This window comes from Rhincodon typus, chromosome 12 (genome assembly GCF_021869965.1).
Source record: "Rhincodon typus isolate 14 chromosome 12, sRhiTyp1.1, whole genome shotgun sequence".
NCBI lineage: Eukaryota > Metazoa > Chordata > Chondrichthyes > Orectolobiformes > Rhincodontidae > Rhincodon > Rhincodon typus.
In genome coordinates this window covers 26,881,641-26,903,014 of record NC_063343.1, presented here as the reverse complement: position 1 = coordinate 26,903,014, position 21,374 = coordinate 26,881,641, and the positions used below count along the sequence as shown (strand labels likewise).

Genomic DNA, 21,374 nt, shown 5'->3' with positions numbered 1-21,374 from the left:
GTCCTCCCTGGACCGACCTATCCCCTCCCTAACTCCCCACCTACACTCACCTTTACTGGCTCCAACCCGCCTCATTGAACGTCTGTCTCCTCTCCACCTATCTTCTCCTTTATCCATCTTCTATCCATCTTCCTCTCTCTCCCTATTTATTTCAGAATCCCCTTCCCCGCCCCCATTTCTGAAGAAGGGTCTAGACCCGAAACGTCAGCTTTCCTGCTTCTCTGATGCTGCTTGGCCTGCTGTGTTCATTCAGCTCTATAACTTGTTATCTCAGATTCTCCAGCATTGGCAGCTCCTACTGTCTCCCTAAAACTTGACACTTGATCCTTTTGAGCTCCCACATTCCCAAGAACCAGGTCCAATAGTGCTATGTGTATCCATCCTGTGTTTCTGAGTCAACTGTGGTGCCATGGATTTGACTTTGGCTGCACTCCTAGATGAAATATCAGTCAGCTAAAAGACCTCCTACAATCCTAATTCAGCCAAAGCATGAATATCCCATTTTCAGGTTTCCCAATCAATTAGACAAGCCATGTAGGATAAATAGCTAAATCTGGCAAAGGAAAAGTTTCTAGCTAAAGGGATTACAGTAGGGGGGAGTCAGGATGGCTGAATTGTATTCTGATTCCTTAGCTTTCATCAACCTCAGAATTGGAAAGGACACCAAAGAAGACTGTCCTCATCTGATTCTTGGACACTTACCCGAAGGTCCCTTTACAGGATCTGAGCAACTGAAGTGAGGTGATCTTTCCCAAGATTGGGATGAAAAGATCGACCTCTCAAAGCAAGCGTCAATAGATGGTTGCAGTTGAGGTAGTGAGCAGGGACAGTGTAGTCTCATGAACCTGGATATAGCATCAAAAAGGTTCAAGGATTTCAGGAGGACCTTACAGGTAAACAGCAAAATACTATATGCATCGACCTGTAGACTGACCTTTCCTTTCCCAGCATTATCTTGCATAACACTGCTCAGAACATCATAACCTTGAAGTTCCCACTCATTCCCCTTTCTAGACACCTCTCAACTCCCCATCTGAGCAATGAATGCTCACAGTCAGCTTCATCTTTTTATCATCTCGTACGCCTCACTGTTATGCTCCACAAATGTGTCCTTCTCTCCTCTCCCCACATTTCTCATGCTAATAAATCCTTCCCAGTAGAAGAGAACACAGAAATCCAAGGAAAAACATTTAAAGGTGTCCAGGCCTCCCATGACAAGCACATTATCAGCCACTGGCAAACTGTCCTAACTTGGCGCACTCGGTAGGGAGCCTTGGTCAACGATGCCTTTACCTTATGGTGAGGCATGGTGGCTCAGTAGTTAGCAATGCTGCTTCACAACACCAGGGACCTGGGTTCAATTCTAGCCTCGGTTAACCATCCGTGTGGAGTTTACACATTCTCTCCATGTCTGGATAGGTTTCCTCCAGGTGATCTGGTTTCCTTCCACAGTCCAAAGATGTGCAGGTTAGGTGGAATGGCTGTGCTAAATGATCGACAGTGTCCAGTGATTTGCAGGCTTGGCAGATAGTCATGGGAATGCAGGGTTACAGGGATAGGGTAGGGTAGTGGGTCCAGATGGAATGCTCTTCAGAGGGTTGCTGCAGACTTGATGGGCCTAATGGCTTACTTCCAATCTGTAAGGATTCTACCCAATCCCCTCCAACTCTTGGCAGCTAATAATTCAATAGACAATTCAGGAGAAACATTTTTATTCCCTATTACATGAATTAATTGAGAAGTATATAGCATATATTAATTGACAGGAAACTAGACAAACACATGAGGGAGAAACGAATAGAAGGACATGTTGAAGAGGTTAAGTGGAGGTGGCTTGTGTATGAAATAGAAACAAACTAGTGTGGACCTGGCTGAAAGGTTTGTTTCTATACTTTAATACTATGTAATGCTCATTTTGCTTAAATTCCATTCAAGATAAATATAATGAACTAAATTACCTCAAGAAAAATGTATCTTCTTTTATTATAGCCCAAAATTTTTCGATACCTCAGGATTGTGAGGTTTCTAAAATGAGAACATTTCTATTAGCATTACTCCAGGTGGTAAGATAGGCTATTATTATGGACCTAGTCAATGTTATTGTAAAATTATGTGCAGCATGGTGACTCAGCGGTTAGCACTGCTGCCTCACAGCACCAGGGACCCGGGTTCATTTCTACTCTTGGGCAATTGCCTGTGTGATGTTTGCACGTTCTCCCTGTGTCTGCGTGGGTTTCCTCTGGGTGCTACGGTTTCCTTCCACAGTCCAAAGATGTGCATGTTGGGTGGATTGACCTGCTAAATTGCCTGTAGTGTTCAGGGATGTGTAGATTAGGTGGGTCATAGGGGATGGGTCTGTGTGGGAAGCTCTGAGGTTCAGTGTGGAATTGTTGGGCTGAAGGGCCTGTTTCCACACTGTAGGGATTCTATGATCTATGATTCCACCAAGGAAGAAAGCACACACATCCTGCTGAAATTATGCCAACAGGAACAAATTTCCAAAAAACACATTACTCAGGAGGCAGAAAATGTGACTTTTGATTAGCAAACAATAAGCTTGCTGTACTGTTGAGAAGCTCATTCAAAATAATGCAGTTCTAATTGTACTGAGATTGGTTGAAAGTGCTGAGAGACTATGTGATGACTTTTTCCAATCGCTTTGTCCTTTCTCTGTCCCGTGAAAGAATTGAGCCTGTTTTATATGGCCTGGCTGCTTCCTATTCATTTATGGGAAAAATCAACAAAATTCAATGTGTTCCTGAGTCCAATTGTAATATTAGCTTTTTCCATTGACAATACAAATTCAATTCAAAATTACAAAAATCAAGTTAAGGAAATCCTTGTAATCTTGCGTCATACATTATTACAATTAGCTTCTAACTGATGAAGACAAACTATAGATAATAAACAGTAAGAGAGCTAAATACGCAGGTTATGGCTGGTCTATATGCCTGTGTGGCTTTTGATGTTTGTTGATGCAAATGATGATTAACTTCACAGGTAACCAGAATTATTGATCAAAAGTACGTTTCAAAAGGTATTTCTGAAATCTGACAAGCCACTTGGCACAGCTTGAAAAAGAGATTACTATAATCCTCACAGAAACCCCTGAAGAGGCCACTGTAAACACCATAGAATACAAATGTAACATGCAGCAATTAATTCATTTAACACATAAAGTAGCACTCAATGTTAGACAATATTGTGACAAGTTCAATCTCAAATACCACAAGCATCTGCCAAAGCAGCAAAACAATTTTCTCCACATGAGGGTTTGAGATCATCAATAATTCTGCTGGCTAGGTCTAAACTCACACTATGAATCATTCACCGATCACCCTGTGCTTATTGACGTAAATTGATCGCTAGTCAAGCAAATCTTGCTTTTAAATTCTCATCCTTTCTTTCAACTCCCTCTATGACCTCATCCCTCCCTAACTCCATTATCCTACAGCTCCTCAATCCTCTGAGATATCTGCACTCTTTGAGCTCTCACCTCCTGAGCATTCCCAATTATAAAAGCTCAACCATTGGCCATAGATTCACTGGGTAGCTCCAACTGAGGCCATTTCACATACACTACTGCTCTGTATTAAAGCAAACTGCAGGTGAGTGTATGGTTTCAGAGCAGACAGAGCATATGGAAAAATAATGCTAGAAAAATAGAATCAAGGTAAGTCAAATAATGAGTGATCGGGGACTGATGCAGGATCCTTGGTGTAACTGAAGTGGATGGCCCAAGCCAGGTGATTGCCCAGAGAAATTAGAAGTGCCTCGGCCACTTAGATTATTGGCATCTGTGATTTTCCACTTGATCAATTTCAATCTCAAGACCCATGAGCAATATTTTTTCAAATTAACTGTTATATTTTAGTATGTAAGGCCTTAAATGGCTCCAAATTATGGTGACACTTTTTTTTACCCACAATGCATTTCTTAATGGACAATAAAGTTTGGGTGGAAGCTATACATTTTGTGAATCATCCATCCAGTTAACAGAATCATACATACAGTCACGGCATACTGATTCACATAGGGTTTTGTCTGGAATTATTCATGTGTGCTGGCTTTTTTGACTTTTTTAAGGTGACACATTCAGTCTTTGTTTTTCCTTAAACTTCATTGAATGTGCACCTTTCCTGATCCTGAAAAATTGATTCCAAGCATTCAATTGAAATAGAATTTCAATACTTAAGCTAGTTGTGCTCAGCTCTTTATGGTATTGGAATGTAGCTAGGTGGCATTTGGGATGTATACTTATAAATGCAAATCTAGACAAGCATTTCTATTTGTAATAAAATTACACCAAATAACACAAATTGGTCAAAAGAGGCATGTATGTATATAAAATGAGTCAGAGAAGACCATTCTACCAAACCGTATTATTCTGTCTGCTAAAAGGTGGTGCAGCACATGACCAAGTCCAAATACATTGTAATGCTAACTTCTGGCAAGGGCAATCCGTAGAAAATAAAATTCCTGTGGTTAGCTTGAGTAAAATGATTATAAAATTCCTACAGCACATAATTCTGATGCAGGTGGCCATAACATCACCTTTCTCCCTTTAACCCCAAGTCTATGGAAATGTATATAGACTCTACAAGATTGGAAAAGGTCATTTCCATTGCAATACACAGGTCCCAAATATTGAATTTTCTTTTCAAACCTAATTACTCATTGCCTTTCCAAAACACAGTGTCTTTATCGTTTTCTGGATATTTATAGCAATCTTCATTTCCACCAGCAATCCTGGATAAATTACTTCACAGAATCACCATCTTCTGAATACACAAATTATATTTTAGCCAAGCATTCACTTTAAACATATTTTGCCTAATTGTGGAGATTAATTTTGATCTTTATCTTAGACCTGGTGGATTAGGAAAATAGGTCATTAAACATTCTTTATTCTGAGGACATTTTAACATTTGTTAATAAGTTAAATTCACAGGGTTAAAATAATATTTCAAGAGTAAAATAATAAAGAAATCTTTAAATATTTTACTATCTATGTTCTTACCTTGTATACAAAAGTGCACACAAAGTCAATGAAACCAACTTGAAGCTTTGGAAGTTCAGCAGCCTTGTTTCGGTCCATCATGGGCTGAAAGAGTCATGAAGATACTAAATATTAATTTGTATAACCATAAATACTGCAGTTCAGATGTTGTAAATTCTGACATTTGTCTTTTCTCAAATTAACTTTTCTAATTATTTGTTGAATTACAATTTGTTAAATACCTTGTAACAATAAAGTACTGCCATTATTAGGTTCAATATATCATCCCATTATTTGTTTCAAGCCATTGTACCAGTACTTACAATAGGTTGCTGATCCAATACAGTTCGTTCCAAGTCACCCTGTTCCCAGAATTCGGCTGCTACAGAAAGAGCTACCTTGAATACAATAAAAAAAATGATAGATCTGGAACACAATGTACAACACAAAATTGGCTGCTATCAATTTTAATGTAGGAACATAGGGCTTCTACGAACTGAAATGCAGATTGAGAATGTGTAAGAAAGGCGGTACAGTTCTTTACTTAGTAGTTGGCTATTATTGCAATTATGGAGCTGCTGGAGGCAAAAACTAACTTTATTCAGGGAAGGTGGTTGAATGGTGGTAATATTACTGGGCCATCAATCCAGATCACCAGGCAAAAGTTCAGGGGACATAGATTCAAATCCCACTACTGGCTGCTGGTGAAATTTGAATTCAATTTAAAAAATCTCGACGCTATTACAATTATTTGTCACAAACATCTGGTTCACCAATATCTTTTACTAAAGGAAATTCACCAGACCCCAGCAATGTGGTTTGCTCTTAATGTCCTTTGGGTATGTAGGGATGAGCAATAAATGCTGGTCTAGCCAGTAATGCTCTCATTCAATAAATGAATAAAAATCAATCCAAGTAATTCCCACTTCTGAAGAAAAGTCACAGACCTTAAATATTCCACTCCCGAACATCCCAGCTGTCCTCTTATTTCAAGGGCCGCAACTTCCCCCCTTCAGTGATCGAAAATGCCCTTGACTTCATCTCTTGCGTTTCCCGCACCTCTGCGCTCACATCCCCTCCCCACAACAAAAACAAAGACAGAATCCCCCTTGTCCTCACATATCACCCCACTAATCTTCGTATTCAATGTATCATTTTCCGCCACTTCCGCGACCTGCAATCCAACCCCACAACCAAGATATATTTCCCTCCCCACCCCTATCTGCCTTCCGTAGGGACCTTCTCTCCACGACTCCCTCATCCGCTCCGCACTCCCTACTAGCCCCAACACCCCCGGCACCTTTCCCTGCAACCGCAGGAAGTGCTACACCTGCCCCTCCACCTCCCCCCCCTCACCTCCATCCAAGGACCCAAACAAACTTTCCACATCAGACAGATGTTCACCTGCCCATCCGCTAATGTGGTCTATTGTATCCACTGTTCCTGATGTGGCCTCCTCTACATCGGGGAGACCAAGCAGAGGCTCGGACACCGCTTTGTAGAGCACCTGCGCTCTGTTCGCAACAAACGACAACACCTTCCAGTTGCGAGCCACTTCAACTCCCCCTCCCACTCCCTGGACAACATGTCCATCCTGGGCCTCCTCCAGTGTCACAATGACGTCACTCGGAAACTGGAGGAGCAGCACCTCATATTCCGCCTTGGCAGCCTACAACCCAAAGGTCTCAATGTGGACTTTACTAGTTTCAAAATCTCCCAAACCCTGGCCTCATCCCATGACCAACCCTCCCTCTCATCTCCGCCTCCTTGACCTGTCCGTTTTCTCTCCCACCTTTCCGCTCCTCCCACCTACCTTCCCCAGACCCACCCCTCCTTTCTCTATTTATTTCAGAGGTCCACCCCCCTCTCCCATTTCTGAAGAAGGGTCCAGACCCGAAACGTCAGCTTGCCTGCTCCTCTGATGCTGCCTGGCCTGCTGTGTTCCTCCAACTCCATACTGTGTCATCTCTGACTCCAGCATCGATAGTTCTTACTATCTCTAGACCTTAAATATTAACTTTCTCTCTCTACACAGATGTTGTCTAACCGACCGATTTTTGTCGACTTTTTCTGTTTATATTCCAAGGAGGTATCCAGTCATGCTGGCTGGTAATTACGGTGGAAGTATGGCAAATATGTCTCCAACAATTTCATAATCATTAATTAAAGCACGACTGGCACAGTGGATCTTGTTGGGTAGACTCCCCTTCGAGGATTTAGGATTAGGAGAATGGTTTGATGGAAATCCAGAATCTAGGTGCTGCCACCTGGAGCTTTTCAAATTAGGAAACTTTCTAAGGAAGGGAATTTGCATGTCATGCTTTTTAAATGAGGTGAAAACAGCATTTTTAGAAACTCTATTAAATTTTATAAGATAATATTTACCTTTCATAGATCGACACTGGCTGTTCTTAATAAACTGTGATTTCCTAAGTGAGTATTAACTTTATGCTTTTTTTTTAATCTGCATAGTTAACCAAGGCTAAATGGTCTGCAGTTAACTGGTTAGTCCCAATTTTCCTTCTTGCAGCGATATATACTACCAATCCTCTGTATCATTTTTCTTAACAAAGGATGATTCATCTTTTCCTTATTCTCTACCTGTACTTTCTTGGCCACTCTGAATTGTTGCAACATGCTACATTACAGTGTGATGGAGCTCTAACCTATGACCCTGAAGCACTGTGAACTCCAATCACTTTTATTTTATTTGTTACTGTGCAAGACAGATCAATATAAATATGTGCAATAAGTTATTCGAATTCATAAAGCATTATACTCCTCAGCAAATTATTCAAAGAAAAAACACTAAGGTAGGAATAAAACACAAAATTAGATGTTTTACCTTGCTTTGCACTTCCCAAGGTTTTGTGATTGCAGATAAATCACATGCTGTCATCATCATGGCCCTAAATTAATTATGCTCAAGATTATACAAAGATAATAACCACAATAATAAATCAGTACCACAAAGGCAATTAACCATGGTACCAGAAGTGCAGAAAGCATTTTTATTGGAAACTTTTTGTGGGAAATGGGCATCACAGCCTGGGTCAGTATTTCTTGGACATTTCTAATTGCTCTTCAGCAAGTGAACTACTGTCTGGAACCACTACATTTCACGTGGGTTCAGATACCCCCACAGTACTGGTGGGAAAGGAGTTCTAGGATTTTGACCGAGTGACAGGGAAGGAATAGCAATTTAATTCCTAGTCAGGATAGTGTGTAGCTTGGACAGCAACTTGTAGGTGATGGTATTCCAATGCAACAGCTGCCCCGGTGCTTCGAGATGACAGAGATTGCAGGTTTGGAAGGAGCCTTGATGACTTATTGCAGTGTACCTTGTCAATGGTACACGTTGCTGTATGATTTCAACTTAGTTTCACCTTGACTGCCAGTGATTTTAGATTTGCTAGGGCTCCTTGATATCAAACTCAGTTAATCACTGCCTTAGTCAAAGGCAGTCATCCTCACTTCTCCTCTAAAGTTCTGCTCTTTTGACAATGCTTAGACCAAGGCTGCAATGAGTTTTGGAGATAAATTGCCCTGCAGAAACACAAAAGCATCATTGAACAGATTGTTGTTATGTAAGTGTCACTTGGTAGCCTTTGCAGTATCCAATTCCTTTAGCCATTTTCGATATCACGTAGAGTGAATAAAGTTGGCTGAAGGCTGACCACTATGATGCTGGGGATCTTAGGTTAGGATGGATTATCCCTCAGTGTTTCTAGCTGAAGTTGGATGCAAATGTTTCAGCCTTATCATTTTCACTGATGATCTGGGCTCACCCAACACTGAGGATGAGAATACTTATGGAGCCTTCTCCTCCACTGGGTTGCTTAATTATTTACCACTTTTCATAATTGGATATGGCAGCACTAGAGAGCTTAGATCTGATCCATTGGTTGGGGAATTGCTTATCTTCGTCTATCACGTTCTGCTTATGCTGCTTGGATGCAAATAGCCCTGCATTGTAGCATCACCAAGTTGACACTTCACTTCTTAGGTGTGCTTGCTTCTATTCTAGACATGCCTTCCCGCACTTTTCATTGAACCATAGTTGATCCGCTGGCTTGATGATAGTTACAGAATGGAGGATATGCCAGGCTACAAAGTTATAGATCGTTGTTGAATACAATTCTGCAGCTGATAGCCCATAGTGCCTCATGGATTCTGAGTTTTGAGTTGCTAGATCTATTTGAAATCTATCTCATTCGTTATGGAGGTAGTGTTATACAACATAACAAACAATATCCTCAAATAGAAGGCTAATCTCCACACGCTGTGCAGTGGATCACTCCTACCAATACATTTATGGGCAGATGCATCTGCAACAAATAGATTGGAGAGGAAAAGGTCAGGTACATTTTCCCTTCATGTTGGCTGTCTCACTACTTGCCTCAGAATAGCAACCGTGTCCTCTAAGACTCAACCAGCTCGGTCAGTAGTGGTGCTACTGGATAAGCATAACAGAGGTTGAAGTCCTCCATCCAGTGTACATTCTGTGCCATTATCAACCTCAGTGCTTCCTCCAAGTGTTATTCTACAAGCTGTTGTAATAATTCAAGAGTTCAGGAGAGGTGGTAGGTGATAATCAACAGAAGGTTTCCTTGCCGTGTTTGACCTGATGCCATGAGACTTCATGGGATCCAGAGTTAAAAGTTGAAGATTTCCAAGGTAATTCCTTCCCAATTCTATACTTCTGTTCGACCATCTCTGATGGGTCTGTCCTAATGGTGTGACAGGACATGTCCAGTAATGTCAATGGTGGTGCCTGGGACATAGTCATCATTCCATCAGAATGACTGTCAGCTGTTACTTAACTAGTCTGTGGGACAACTCTGTCAATTTTGGAACAACCCCTCACATGTTAGTAAGGAGAACATTGCAGGGTCAACTGAGATGGGTGATTTGCTGACATTTCTGGTGCCTTAGTCAATTCAGTAAAAAATGTCAAATTCAACATTCTAAAGCCACAAACGTTCTGAATTTTATATGTTTAATTCAAGCCATATTTCTTCAGCACGTTGTAATGTCTAATTGCAAATTTGGAATTTCAAGAAGACTCCATTTAAAAAAAAACAGAATTTTACTTACATGATTATTTCTTTCCTTGTTGTTTCCAGTATCATAAATTGGACCCATTCTTCATCATTTTCATATGTTTCTGACAAGTCTACTATCTTTTGAAACATTGTTCTTTTTCTATCATGTGATAGAAATAATAGTGCACATCAATTGAATTTTACGTCTCATGAAAAATTAGATAAAATCCAAATCTGTGAATCATTTTTAAGATATTGAAAAACATACTTGAAATAAAGTGCTAGATCTGTAGCAATGATGGCAATGTCCATCAGATGGAGCACGTGTTCATACTGTCTTCTATTGAGATTTTGGAAGATATTTAAATCCTGTTAAAAATCAAATAACACAAACTGAGTAAAAAAATGGGACCCAATCAGTACCACATACTACATTACTGTCAGAACCACATAGAAAGGAAGATATTTTGGAGCATGTTATAAACTCTTTTCAACATTCATTCTCATTTATCTTCAATTCTTTTCTGATTATTTCTAAATCATTATTTCTGGCCAATTATTACCAATGGCAAGTGAATGGGGAAATGTCTTGTTTCTGTGGCTCTATAAAAGCTGCTAACTGGATTCTGAGCTAGATGGTCAAGTATGAAATTAGGCACCAATCTATTTTCTTGATAATGGGTTTATTGAGAGAACACAGGATGATACATTGTCCTGGCCGTCTCAATTGATGAGTGCTGTAAGTTTTTTTGAGTCAACCTGTTTGGAGAACGTTTTACATACCCCTGGGACTTGAACCCGGACCTTCTGGCTTGGAGGTAGGGACATTACCATCGTGTCACAAGAGCCCTAAACAGGTGCTCAAGACATTTTCCTTTATCAACCATTCAGAGATGTTACAATATACCACCAGTGCAGGCAGGACTTGAACCAGGTCCTTCTGCTCAGACGTAAGGACATTACTACTGCACCACAAGAGCCTCCCAACAAGTGCTCATGTACTTAATTCAACAATGCCCTACACTTGTGTTTCCTTACCCTTATATTATAATATGCATACCATTAGCCAAATCCAGTTTTCAATCTTCTTTTTTGAACCGTGGTGACTTGCCAAACCTTTCTTATTGTACAACAGGAGATACTTACTGTCTGCTTACTACTTCCCCAACCAATGTGACAGTGATTGGATGCAATTCCAGGTAGATAATTTAATGTCAGGCGATACACTGTTTATCAAAGTTTCCTAATTATAGTGGCAACATTAAAAATTCCCAGATTAGGCATAGTGTAATGAGGGAAATGCCTTAAAATTGTGTCGGAGCTCCACTAACTGATAACTGTTTCTTAACCAATAATGGTGGGGTCAATTTTAATTTAACTCTTAATTTAGTTTAAACATGTGGGATTTCATTAGTTTAATAGTTTGCACTCGAATAAAATTGAGTGGGGTGTAAATGGATAGCAAATTGCACCCATTTGTTCTCCATTGAGTGGTATTAAAATTATCCCTGATATTATTGCTTTTCAATGTCAATCATTCCACCATTCTCATTCAGAATCTTCTGGTAACAGAACGGCCACTATAAGATTAATGTACCAGCTCAGCTAAGTTGGAAATGTGGAATTTCATCACAACTGGCAGCACAATATAGGGATATCAGATGGATGATCCACGAGACACTTATCATTACAGCCAATGAAATGCTTTTGACGTGTAGTCATCACTGTAATCTAGGGAAATATGCCAATCGATTGATTCAAAACTAGGTTTCACAAGTAACAATGTGATGAAAGACTCGCTAATCTGTTGGGATAGTTCCAGCTGAGAAGCAAATGTTTGTTTTGGACAATGGAACAACTCTCTCGTCATGTAAATTTTAACATCCATTTCAGAAAGCACGTGGGAGTCCTACTTTAGTACTTCATCTGAAAGATTACATCTCTGACAGTACAACACACCCTCAATATTTCGCTGTGTTCATCCAGCTCTACACCTTGTTATCTCAATATTCAGCTGATGTGTTCACCTAAATTATGTGTTCATGCAACCAAATTTGCATATGTTATCATTAACTACCTGCCTCCGAGATATGATTCCTAAAGAGTATAGATCAAAACCACACCTTAGCACATTGGTAGTATTTCACAGGAGGCAAAAGAAGAAGCACTGTTTCAAATGTTGATCTTCAGGATCAGCCAATGGATAGACAAGTGTATAAGAAAATCATGAAGACTATTATTCTGTTTTGATAGACTCAACTACACAGAAAACAAAATTAAGATTTCAGCAAGGTAGAAGTTAAAGAGTTTCTGTGAGTCCTGGCGTGAAAGTGCATTGCTTTGATCGTGTTTTCTTACATTTGAATCATGCAGGAAAGGCTACACTTATATGGTGCTAACATCTTTGCTTAGACAATAATATGGTGCAGTAAAGGCAAAAACTGATATGTTTGCTGGGAAGCAGACAAAAAGGCCTGAACTTTTCTTACTTCTTTCTTTATTCTGTCATCAGTATTGCTAGCTAAGCAGCATTTATTTGTCCAACTCAAACTGAACTTGAGAACATGGTGGTGAACTGCCCTTGATTTGTAATAGTTCATCTAGTACATGTGCACTTATCCAGCTGTTAAAGGATTTTCATCTGGTGACAGTGTAGTCCATGTTTGTGTGGTGTGTGCTCCGAAGAAGAACCTACAATAACTGTGCTATAATAGCAAAGAAATTCACGACCATCAATAGAAATTAGAAAAAGAACATAGGAGGACTTGTACTGTTGCCAAGAAACAACAATTTCTCGCATGTAGCCTTTTTTGCACCAAAACTTCGAAAATTTGATTTAGCCTAAAAGTAGTGAAAATGACATGACATTAATACCAAAAAGTGTGGTATTATGAATGCATCAAATGTGAAATAGCTGAAGATGTAATTATAAGTAAACAAAATTAGAATTTCCTTCTATTTTTATGCAACTAGCTAAAATTGAAAATTTAAAAAAAACGTAACTATAGAAATGCCTGCTATCTAACAGCATCATCAATACATGTTTTTGACAATTTTTTCCAATGATCCTTATGTATAAAATTATATGCAATCTTACATCTTGATCTACTGATAGTTTTTCTTCTATGTTTTTAATTTAAAGAACACTTCATATACACAGAATATTTTATATAATGTTCACTGTGTGTTATGACTACCAGCATGCTGTCTCCTTTTCTATTATTTCCAACCCTTCTTCCGATTTATACAATTTGTTGGGATTTAACACAATTCTGACATACCTCATCTTGGAGCAGAGTTTTGCTAAATTCCAAGTGATGGCGTTCCATAATGGATGAGCCATGAAGTTTTGCCAATGGATCCTGTGATCTGTTGGATTTTTGAAATGTAATTAATAAGATTGTCTTTTATAATAACATAGTATTCAAAATAAGGGCAATAACACATGCCAACTGCTTTTAGTAATAGTTACTCACTTCATTTGATAGAGGTTGTTTGTTCCTCTGTGATCAATGTCATGGCAAAATGCTGCTGTCACCATGGCTAAAGCTTCTAGATCTGTGTAGTAGCGCTTTAGGTTTCCAGTCTAAAAGAAGTCCACAGAGTAATGTTAATAGGTCAGAGCTGTCTGGTACACAGCAACTCACAAAACAGGTCCCATTCATTAGATTTATTTCCTCACTCTTCAGCTAAAAATGTTTTGTGAGAGCGAAAGAGTGTCTAGGAACTTACTGAATAATTGGACAAACCGTCTTTTACCAAACCCGAATTTTTTCTCCACAGTTGGTGATTGTGTTTTTGGCTGTCTAGGTTCTAAGGTCTGGAATTCTATCCTAAAGACTTTTAGTCCACTAACTCCCTCTTTCTTCCTTTAAGATAGTTCTTAAAATCTACCTGTTTTACAAAGTTTTGTACCACTTGTCCGAACACTGCCTTAAGTGATCTGGTATCAAATTTTGCTTTGCTACTTTAAAGGCCCTATGTGAATACAAGTTGATGTTGATGTTGATTGAAGAGTTTTGGTTTAGTGCATTGGTTGTGTAACAAAAATAGAAATCGCTGGAGAAACTCTGCATGTCTGGCAGCATCTGTGGAGAGAAAGCAGAGTTACCGTTTCAAGTTTAGTGACTTTTCATCACAACTCTTCATCACTGGTTGTGTCATTGTTTAACTTGGTCTTAGTGTACTGTATATCATGTGTTGTGTCATCATGTGGTTGCTCTTTCATTTTTAGTTAAATCTGGTGCTATCCTTCGCATGTTCTTCAGTTATTTTGATTTGATGCAATTTATTCTTGTCACATGTACCTAGGTACAGTGAAAAGTTTTGTCTTGCATGCAGTACAGGCAGATCATACCATATAATGTTCATAGGGTGATTAAATACAGTGAGGAATACAAAGTTACGGCTACAAAGAAGGTATGTATAAAGCAAGATCGATATTGGACATGAAATTTGAGAGTTCCATTCAGAAGTCTAATAACAGCAGGGAAGAAGCTGTTCTTGAACCTGTTGGTACACCTGTTTAAGCTTTTGCATATTTCACCTGATGAACGAGGTTGGAAGAGATTATAGTCACGTTGAGAGCTGTTTTTGGTGATGTTATAGAGTAATAGAGTGATACAGCACGGAAACAGACTCTTCAGTCCAACCAATTCATGCTGAACATAATCCCAAACTGAACTAGTCCAAACTGCTTGCTCCTTGCCCATATCATTCCAAAACTTTCCTGTTCATACATCATCCAAATATCTTTTAAACTTTGCAATTGTACCTGCATCCATCACTTCATCAGGAAGTTCATTCCACACGCAAACCACCTCTGTGTAAAAAATTTGCTTCTTAATCCTTTTTTAAATTTCTCTCCTCTCACCTTAAAAATGTGCCCCCTAATCTTGAAATTCCCCATTTTAGGGAAAAGACAACTGCCATCAACTCTATCTATACATCTCATTATTTTTGCCTGCCTTCCCGAGGCAGCGAGAAGTGTAGGTGGAGTCAATGGGTGGAAGGTAGGCTTGAGTGAAGGACTGGGCTGCGTTCACAACTCTCTGTAGTTTCTTACAGTTCTGAGCAGAGTAGTTGCTTTACCAAGCCATGATGCATCCAAATAGAATGTTTTGTATAGTGTATCTATAAAAGTTAGTGAGAGTCTTATGAACAGGCCAAACATCTTTAGCCTCCTGAGGAAGAACAGGCGTTGTTGTGCCTTCTTGACCGTCACATCAATGTGGGTGATCCAGGACAAATTGTTGGTGATTGTCACTCCTAGGAACTTCATGCTGTTGACCATTTCCATCTCAGCTCCATTGATGTAGATAGGGGTGTGTCCTCCTCCTTGTTTCCTGAAGTCAATGATCAGCTCTTTAGATTTGCTGACTCTGAGGGACAGATTCGTTTCTTTACACCATACCACCAAGCACTCGAGATAGTTTCCCATATTCTGTCTTAGAATTATTTGATATCCAGCCTACAATGGTGGTGTCACCAGCAAACTTGTAGATGAGGTTTGGATGAAATTTGGCCACGCAGTCATGACTGTACAGAGATTACAATAAGGGGCTGAGAATGCATCCTTGCTGGGCGCTGGTGTTCAGGATTATTGTGGAGAAGGTGCTGTTGCCTATTCTCACTGATTGCGGTCAAGAAGTTGAGGATCGTGTTGCAGAGGGTGGAGCAGAGACCAATGTCTTGAAATCTGGAGATTAGTTTGATTGGGATTATAGTGCTGAAGGTGGAGCTGTGGTCAATGAGATGATGCAGCACTTTCCAACATTTAAAAGACATTTGAATGGATTCATGATGATGGCAAAGAGTGAGGGATGTGTTGTACCGTGAAGTTACTTATTGCGGTGGAATCTAATTCTGATCTGTCTAAGTGACAGCAGCATCCAATAGTTGCCCACGTTTTGAGCTGATGGATCTGTTTTGAATCTATTGCGTTTAGCATGGTGTATTACTATGAAACTCAGTGGAAGTCGTGTGCTTTCTGAGGACTAAATAACATTTCCACAGGGAATGTGTAATAGTCATTCTCATATCTTTGCCACCAAAATGTAGATTGGTACAGGCTGGAATCAGGTAGGTTTATTCCCTCCTGTTGGTTTTCTCACTATCTGCCACAATCTCAATCTTGCATCTTTATCCTTCAGGAGTCACCCAACTCTGTCAGTGCAGTGCTACCAAGTTACTTGGTGTTGGACAGTGAAATTCTCCATTCAGAGAGCATCTGTCACCTTGTTACCCTCAGTCCTTCTTCAAATAGTAATCAACATAGAGTTACATTGATTTATCAGCTAAGGGCAGGTAATAGATGATAGTCAGCAAGAGGTTACTTTACTTATGATGACATGAGACGTCGTGGGGTCTGGAATCAATTTTGGCGACTCTCAATGCCACTCACTTCCAACTGTGCCACAACCTCTAATGAGATAAAACATACCCAGGGATGGTAATGGAATTGCCTTGGGTGTTGGCTGAAAGGCATAATTCATCGAGTAGACAACAAAATGTACATCAAAGAATAACTAATAGTAAAAGTTTAACATTGAATGTGGATGTCATTTTGTGCTGACTATGTATATCGGAACAATCAATTAAGCAGAAATCCATGGGATTGATAGTCAATGCACTCCTGAGAGGCAAATTGGCTATTTTACTAATATAGTGATGCTAGGAGCCCCTTGTTTCACACATTTATTCAGCTTTAAACCTGAGTCCCAGGTCTTAGGAAAAATGGCAGTTTAATTGAGGCAAGGACAGCTTCAGGATAAAGATAAGTTTACTGAATTGCTCAGGGACCAGGAGGAGAACTGATTTCGCTCCTAGATCTGCAGTTCTGACTGGGATCCAGACTTGTTAAATCAGCCTGGCTTCTGGGTATGGAACCTGCTTAGCAAGAAGCAGGTGCCCACTAACTGCACAGAAAGTGAGGAAACTGGGATTTGCAGCCTGCCCGAAACGTCAGACTCACTTTGCACCAATCACCAATCGCCGACAATGTCAGGGTTAATGTCCGATTAATTTAATTCAGGTTTGAAGGTTATGTAGGAATAAGCAGGGTAATTAAAATTCCTACTTGTGTCTTTGTAGAGAGCCAATATAGACACAGATAGGCTGAAAGACCTGCTTATGTGCTATAACCATTCTATGATTTCAAACAGATTTCACCTGGAAAACTAACAAGGTAAGTTCCTACCATAAGCAGTGAAAACATGGTTTGCCCAACGTTGAACCCATGACGCCAGTTGTGATAAGTGATTTTTCTGTATCCTTTACTTAGAGAATAAATGAAACGGACCAGTACCTGTAACATGACAAAAAAAATTGTCTCTACTTTACTCTAAATATATTCATCAAACTAGTTACAATTGTTGTAATTTCTGTTCACACTTTCAAAAACACCAAGTTATCTTATATTCAAGTGTAAATTTCTAAAGCAGTCCATACACTTCAATGGCAACTTCAGGCTTTCAGAACTTTCTTTCCTTTTTTTGACAAAAAAAATTTTGCTCGTGTCAAAACAGAGAAGGAAGGCCTTTGAAAATAGTGGTTAGGATCGGATTCTGGATTTCCTGCTTGTATCTCTGTCCCCAGAAATTTTCACCAGTAATTACAAGGGTGTGGGTAACAAGCCCACAAACTGCGCTCCCAAAATTGCTGGCTCTTTTTCAGGGGTAGGCGTTTAAGGCCTACCCTTCATCTCATCCCTGAAATTTTACTGGAATCAGGCAGGCATTTGCAGCAGACAAGATGCATGGTCCTCCAGAGGATTCATAAACTGGTGTAGAAACAGTGAGCCATATAATAACACTGGCAACCTTTGAACTGCTCATGAAATAAAAATGCTCCCTTTACAAAACAATGCCTTTCATACATTCCCATAAAACTGTCAATTAAACATAAGCAGTGAAAGTCCCATAACCACTTAAAGTTATCCAAATAAATAAATAGATATTTAAAAAGATCAAAGAAATAGAAACTTATTAAAAGCTCATAAAACTATCAAACAAAGTAAACAGCCTCTTCAAACTGTTCAAACACCACCTCTGCCATCCCCAAGGGATGCATTAGTTGTTCTTACAGATCAGCCAAGCATTCATCATGCTACTTCTTAGGATGAAAAAACAATGGGCAAGCACTAACAAAGTACAGGCAAGATCCCAGAGTAAGGAAAATTCCATTTTCCTGATTGCTACATGAAGATCTGGCCTTACAAGTCAGCAATATTTCATTAGCTCTGAAGCATTTTGAGATATTCTTTTTGTTTAGATGGCTCTTTAGATGCAAGTCGGATTTCTGCTTATGGTCTAACCATATTCCTGAGTTAGGAATTACTATGTAATTGTGGTGTATTCCCAACTAATTCTCTTTTGTGTCACCAAGAAAAATAAAACAAAGTGTTAGAGACAAGGCCACCTTTTTAGCACCAAAAGATATTTAAGGAAATATAAAAGGTGACCTTGTCAGATTGAGCCTTCAGAAGTTAAAGGATCAGGCAGATATGATGGAACCTAGAACATGCCTCTTCATTCTACTGTTAATATTTGGGCTCAGTAACCAAGTCTACCACTACTTGGAGGTGGCAGTAACGAACGATAAGCAAGAAAAATATTTGCTGAGAAACTGGGTGCTACGTCTTCACCTGCATTTAAATTTGGCAGTAAGGAGTGATTCATACTTGTGGAGGAGGGAAGAGAACCAAGATTGGGTTTTGCGATGGTTGTAGGCCTCACTACCTACTTTCCCTGTTGTTTCTCTTGAACACTTTCCTGATCCAGGATGGTGAACAAAGGAAAAACAGCTACATTCAAGAAACCTCTTCAGTACAGATATAAAAGAATACATTATATTGCCAGAAAATCTTAAATTTATGAAGAATACAGAGTGAATTACTATAACCTTGATTATATAAGACCACAAGACATAGGAGCTGAATAAAGCCATTCGGCCTATTGAGTCTGTACTGTCATTTGATCATAGCTAATATGTTTCTCACCCACATTATTCTGTCTTTTCCCCGTAATCCTTGATTCCCTTACTAATCAAAACACCTATCTACCTCTGTCTTAAAGACACTCAATGACTTAGCCTCCAGAGTCCTCTGCAGCAATGAGTTCCACCGATTAACCACCCACTGGCTGAAGAAATTCCTCCTCGTCTTAGTTCTAAATAGTTGTCCCTTCACTCAGAGGCTGTGCACTTGGGTCCTAGTCTCCTTTATTAGTGGAAATATCTTCCCCACATTCACTCTATCCACCCCTCTCATTATTCCGTAAGTTTCAATGAGATCCCCCCCATCCTTCTAAACTTTATCAAGTACAAACCTAGAGTCTTCAGCTGCTCCTCATATGACAAGTTCTTCTTCCCCAGGATCATCCTTGTAAACCTCCTCTGGATCTCCTTCACTACCAGCACATCCTTCCTTAGATATGGGGCACAAACTTGCTCATAATATTCCAAATATGGTCTGACCAGAGCCTTGTATAACCTCAACAGTACATTTCTGCTTTTGTCCAGATCATTAATGTATAACGTGAATAGTCGTGGTCCCAATACCGACCCTCGTGGAACTCCACAAGTCGCCAGCTGCCATCCAAAAAAGATGTCTTTATCCCCATTTTCTACCTGTCAGCCAATCCTCTCTTCATGCCTATACCTTGTCCCTAACACCATGGGCTGTTATCTTATTTAGCAGCCTCCCCACTATATGTCACCTTGTCAAAGGCTTCTGGGAATCCAAATAGATCACGCCCACTGGCTGTCCTTTGTCTAACTTACTTGTTACTTCCTCAAAGAATTCTAACAGATTTGTCAGGCATGACCTCCACTTGATAAAGTCGAGCTGACTCAGCCCTATTTTACCATGCACTTTCAAGTACTCTGCAATCTCATCCTTAATAATTGACTCTAAAATCTTACCAGCGACTGCAGTCAGGCTAACTGGCCTATCGTTTCCTATCTTCTACCTCCATCCCTTCTTTAACAGGGTGCTACATCAGTCATTTTCCAGTCCTCTGGGACACTTCCTGACTCCAGTGATTCTTGAAAAATCACCACTAAAGCCTCTACAATCTCCTCAGCTATCTCCTTCAGAACTCTGGGAGGTAGTCCATCTGGTCCAGGTGACTTGTCCACCTCCAAGCCTTTCAGCTTCCCCAGCACCTTCTTCTTAGTGATGGCAATACCTTCACCTCTGCCCCGAATCTCTTGAAGTTCTGGCAGGCAGCTGGTGTCTCCCTCTATGAAGTAAGTATCCAGTTCCTCTGCTATTTCTTTGTTCCCCATTAATACTTCTCCAACCATAAAAAAACTATTTTCTTTAGATGTTGTCTATTGCTTTTTACAGGCTTCCCAACTCTCTGACTTCCCACTAATCTTGACCACATTGCATAATTTTTTTGTTTGCATTTATGCTGTCCCTGGCTTCCCTTGTCAGGAATGGATGCCTCGCCCTCCCCTTAATATGTTTCTTGTTCCTTGGGATGAGTTTCTGTGCCTCCCAAATAACCCCCAGAAACTCCTGCCATTGCTGCTTCACCATCTTCCCTGCTAAGCTAATCAACACTGGCCTGCTCCTTCCTCGTGTCTTTGTCGTAACATTTACTCAATTGTAATACCGTTACATTTGATTCCATCTTCACCCTCTCAAACTGCAGGGTGAATTCTATTATATTATGGTCACTGCCCTCTAAGGGGTTCCTTCATCTTAAGCTCCCTAATCACCTGCCTCATTACATGTCATCAAATACAGAATTGCCTGTTGCCTAGTGGGCTGTACCACAAGCTGCTTCAAAATATCTATCTCGTAGATATTCCAAGTGTTCCTTTTCTTTATGTCCACTACCAATCTGATTTTCCCAGTCCACCTGCATATTAAAGCCCAGCCCTTCCCCATGATTATTGTAAAAGCTCCTTTCTAACTTGCCTTTTCTGTCTCCTGATTTATTTTCTTCCCGGCATTCTGACTACTGCTTGGTTGTCTGGACACAATTCCCATTAGGAACTTTTCCATTTACAGTTCCTTTTGTGAAAAGTACAGTTATTTTTAAATCTTTTTGACATCATTAATCTCATTGTTTTTGGATGCTCTAACTCATCAACATCCTTAACTAAAGAATGCCAATGGGAAAAAAACATTCTTTTTTTTCTTATACTGAAAATAGTAGACAATATGGATGGCATTTTAACAGCGATGGTGCAAAAGCCTCACTGAAGGAAAAAGGTTATAATCTACTAAAACGCACACTCCTGCAGAATGCAAGATAACAAGGTGTAGAGCTGGATGAACACAGCAGGCCAAGCAGCATCAGAGAAGCAGGAAGGCGGAC

General features: G+C 39.9%; 1 protein-coding gene across 1 annotated transcript in view; it reads right to left on the bottom strand.

Moving 5' to 3' along the window:
* The window catches only part of LOC109929936 (rod cGMP-specific 3',5'-cyclic phosphodiesterase subunit alpha-like), a 58,925-nt gene that overhangs the window by 9,589 nt on the left and 27,962 nt on the right, over positions 1-21,374 (bottom strand). The window contains exons 3-11 of the mRNA XM_048603947.1: positions 17,766-17,871; positions 17,243-17,350; positions 13,521-13,630; positions 13,326-13,413; positions 10,313-10,413; positions 10,097-10,204; positions 7,845-7,908; positions 5,323-5,397; positions 5,021-5,104 (exon numbers count right to left, since the gene is read on the bottom strand). Coding sequence (XP_048459904.1) covers positions 5,021-5,104; positions 5,323-5,397; positions 7,845-7,908; positions 10,097-10,204; positions 10,313-10,413; positions 13,326-13,413; positions 13,521-13,630; positions 17,243-17,350; positions 17,766-17,871 — 844 coding nt within the window. The remainder of the gene's footprint in view (positions 1-5,020; positions 5,105-5,322; positions 5,398-7,844; positions 7,909-10,096; positions 10,205-10,312; positions 10,414-13,325; positions 13,414-13,520; positions 13,631-17,242; positions 17,351-17,765; positions 17,872-21,374) is intronic.